Genomic DNA, 2059 nt, shown 5'->3' with positions numbered 1-2059 from the left:
CAGCAGCCCTGGAAGCTCCAGCAGCAGCAGCAGCAGCAACGTTCCGACTGCTGGCAGAGGTGGCCATGTTGCGCCGTCTGCTTTGAGCAGGTCCCCAACGGGCATCTCAATTCCGAGGCGCAGCCATCTGCCACGGTTGAATCCGCGCATGGTCATCCTTCCGAAGCCGCATATCTCGAGCATCTCCTCTGCTGCCCCCAGTTGGCGGTGATGGTGTCGCCACTGCAGCTGTGGCAGCTGCATCCGCTGGTGATGGCTGGTATGGTGGCCGCTGTGGATGTGGGCACAAGGTTGTGAACGTCAGAGGCTTAGAAATCTAGTCGGTGGCTTTGCTTGTCTTGGTCACCATGGCATGATGCTTTATTGGGCCCTCTAGACATGCAGATTCATGTTAACGGTTGGGCTCGCAGCTGGTGTGTACCTGGGGACTGGTCATTGCTGGGCATTTGCTCATTTGCTGGTGTTGCAGGTTGTGTAGATATAGGCACAGATGGGCATGTATCTGTAAGTGCGCTGAGTTGTACAAGGAAACAGCTACAGATATGAGTGGTAGCATGGGCGGAGTAGGTTTGTACGGCTGAATATGTGTACACTTGTGTACGGCTGAATACATGCCTTGGCATCTCTGAACGGGCCTGCATGTGTTGGACTGCTGTTGGGGGTGCTGGCTGTGAGGTGTTTGCAGCTCAACAGTGGGTGTACTGCTTTCAGGAAGGGAGGCGTGCTGGGGCAGCAAAGTGATGCTGTATGAGTAGATTGTTTGGCAAGCAAGGGTGTGAGAAGTCATTGCAATTGTGTACTTTGAGGGCAGGTGGCACAGGCTGGCATGGACCTCCTGGATTGGAGTGTAGTGTGATTGCATGTTGACCTTGCCCTGGACATGAACCTGTGGGATGGAGGAGGGGAAAAGGATGTCGATCCTGGCACGCGGCACTTGATTGTGAAGTAATGCAACATGAGGCAGACAGACAGTGCGCCTGCAATGGGATGGTCATGTAAGTGCCTTAATAATGAGGAGGCATGGCAAGTCCGTGCAGCACCTAAGCTTGACCTGTTAAACAGGCTCGATAGACGGTCATTGGCAAAGAAGTGGTCAGAGACTTTGCTGTGCGGGTGTATGGGGGCTGCATTCAAAACAAAAGCAAAACAACACTTACTACATGATGAACCCAAAACGATTAGCATGGTGCTTTCCTTGAGATACCTGTCACGTGCTACACCGTCATGAAGGGAAGGTAGCATTTTTGGGCGGGGCCCCAGCGCGAAGCGCCCAGGGGGCCCCCGACCTGTAGGATTGCCCATGTCTGTGTGTGTGTGTGTGTGTGTGTGTGTGTGTGTGTGTGTGTGTGTGTGTGTGTGTGTGTGTGTGTGTGTGTAACGGACCAAACATAATATCTCGCACGGCTGAAACGCGAAAGTCACAACGCCTCTCGGGCTAAACTTAATCTCAAAAGGTACCGCGTATCTCATATTGAATTCTTAGATGACGGCGTATGATAGCTCGAACTCCCAGGCCTTGAGTGTGTAACGGACCAAACATAATATTTCACCCGGCTGAAACGCGTTATCGGTACTATACAGCATTCTCTATTGCAAGGTATCTCGCATGTAGCTAACAAAGATCGTATGAGCACAAACAACTTTGGCTGCCTCCATTGACCGAGCTCATAGTCACATCAACGCCTCTCGGGCTAAATTTCATCTCAAAAAGGTGCCGGGTAACTCATCATTGATTTCCGAGATGACAGCGTATGATAACTTGAACACCCAGCTTGTGTTACCATTTGCCCGCACGGGCATTCCGACTTGCCACCAGCAGGCCGACAAATTTGCTTACATTTCTCTATGAAATACGCAAGCTGCGCATATGTACATTTACTTTAGCCAATGCTCGGGGCCTCCGGAGACTTGCGGTGTGCCCCGATGAAGCCCGCGGCTGTGGGGCGGATTGCTGAGGCCGCTGGCGCTTCGGGGATAAACATCACAGACAGCACCGAAATTCACCCAGCTTTCGTTACCATTTGCCCGCACGGGCATTCCGACTTGCGGTCTGCCGCAC

The 2059-nt window shown here is 52.5% G+C and overlaps 1 protein-coding gene across 1 annotated transcript; it reads right to left on the bottom strand.

The window, feature by feature from the left end:
* Positions 1 to 152: 152 nt before the first annotated feature.
* On the bottom strand, positions 153 to 1470 carry VOLCADRAFT_106998 (uncharacterized protein; the record flags this gene model as incomplete). The annotated part of the gene is made up of 4 exons (XM_002955883.1): positions 153 to 271; positions 422 to 534; positions 801 to 886; positions 1384 to 1470. 4 exons carry the CDS (start codon positions 1468 to 1470, stop codon positions 153 to 155), a joined length of 405 nt encoding a protein of 134 aa, XP_002955929.1.
* Positions 1471 to 2059: the final 589 nt, after the last annotated feature.

This window comes from Volvox carteri, assembly GCF_000143455.1.
Source record: "Volvox carteri f. nagariensis unplaced genomic scaffold VOLCAscaffold_56, whole genome shotgun sequence".
In the NCBI taxonomy this organism is placed as follows: domain Eukaryota; kingdom Viridiplantae; phylum Chlorophyta; class Chlorophyceae; order Chlamydomonadales; family Volvocaceae; genus Volvox; species Volvox carteri.
Note: the sequence above shows the minus strand (reverse complement) of the source record. Positions and strands in the feature narration are given on the sequence as shown.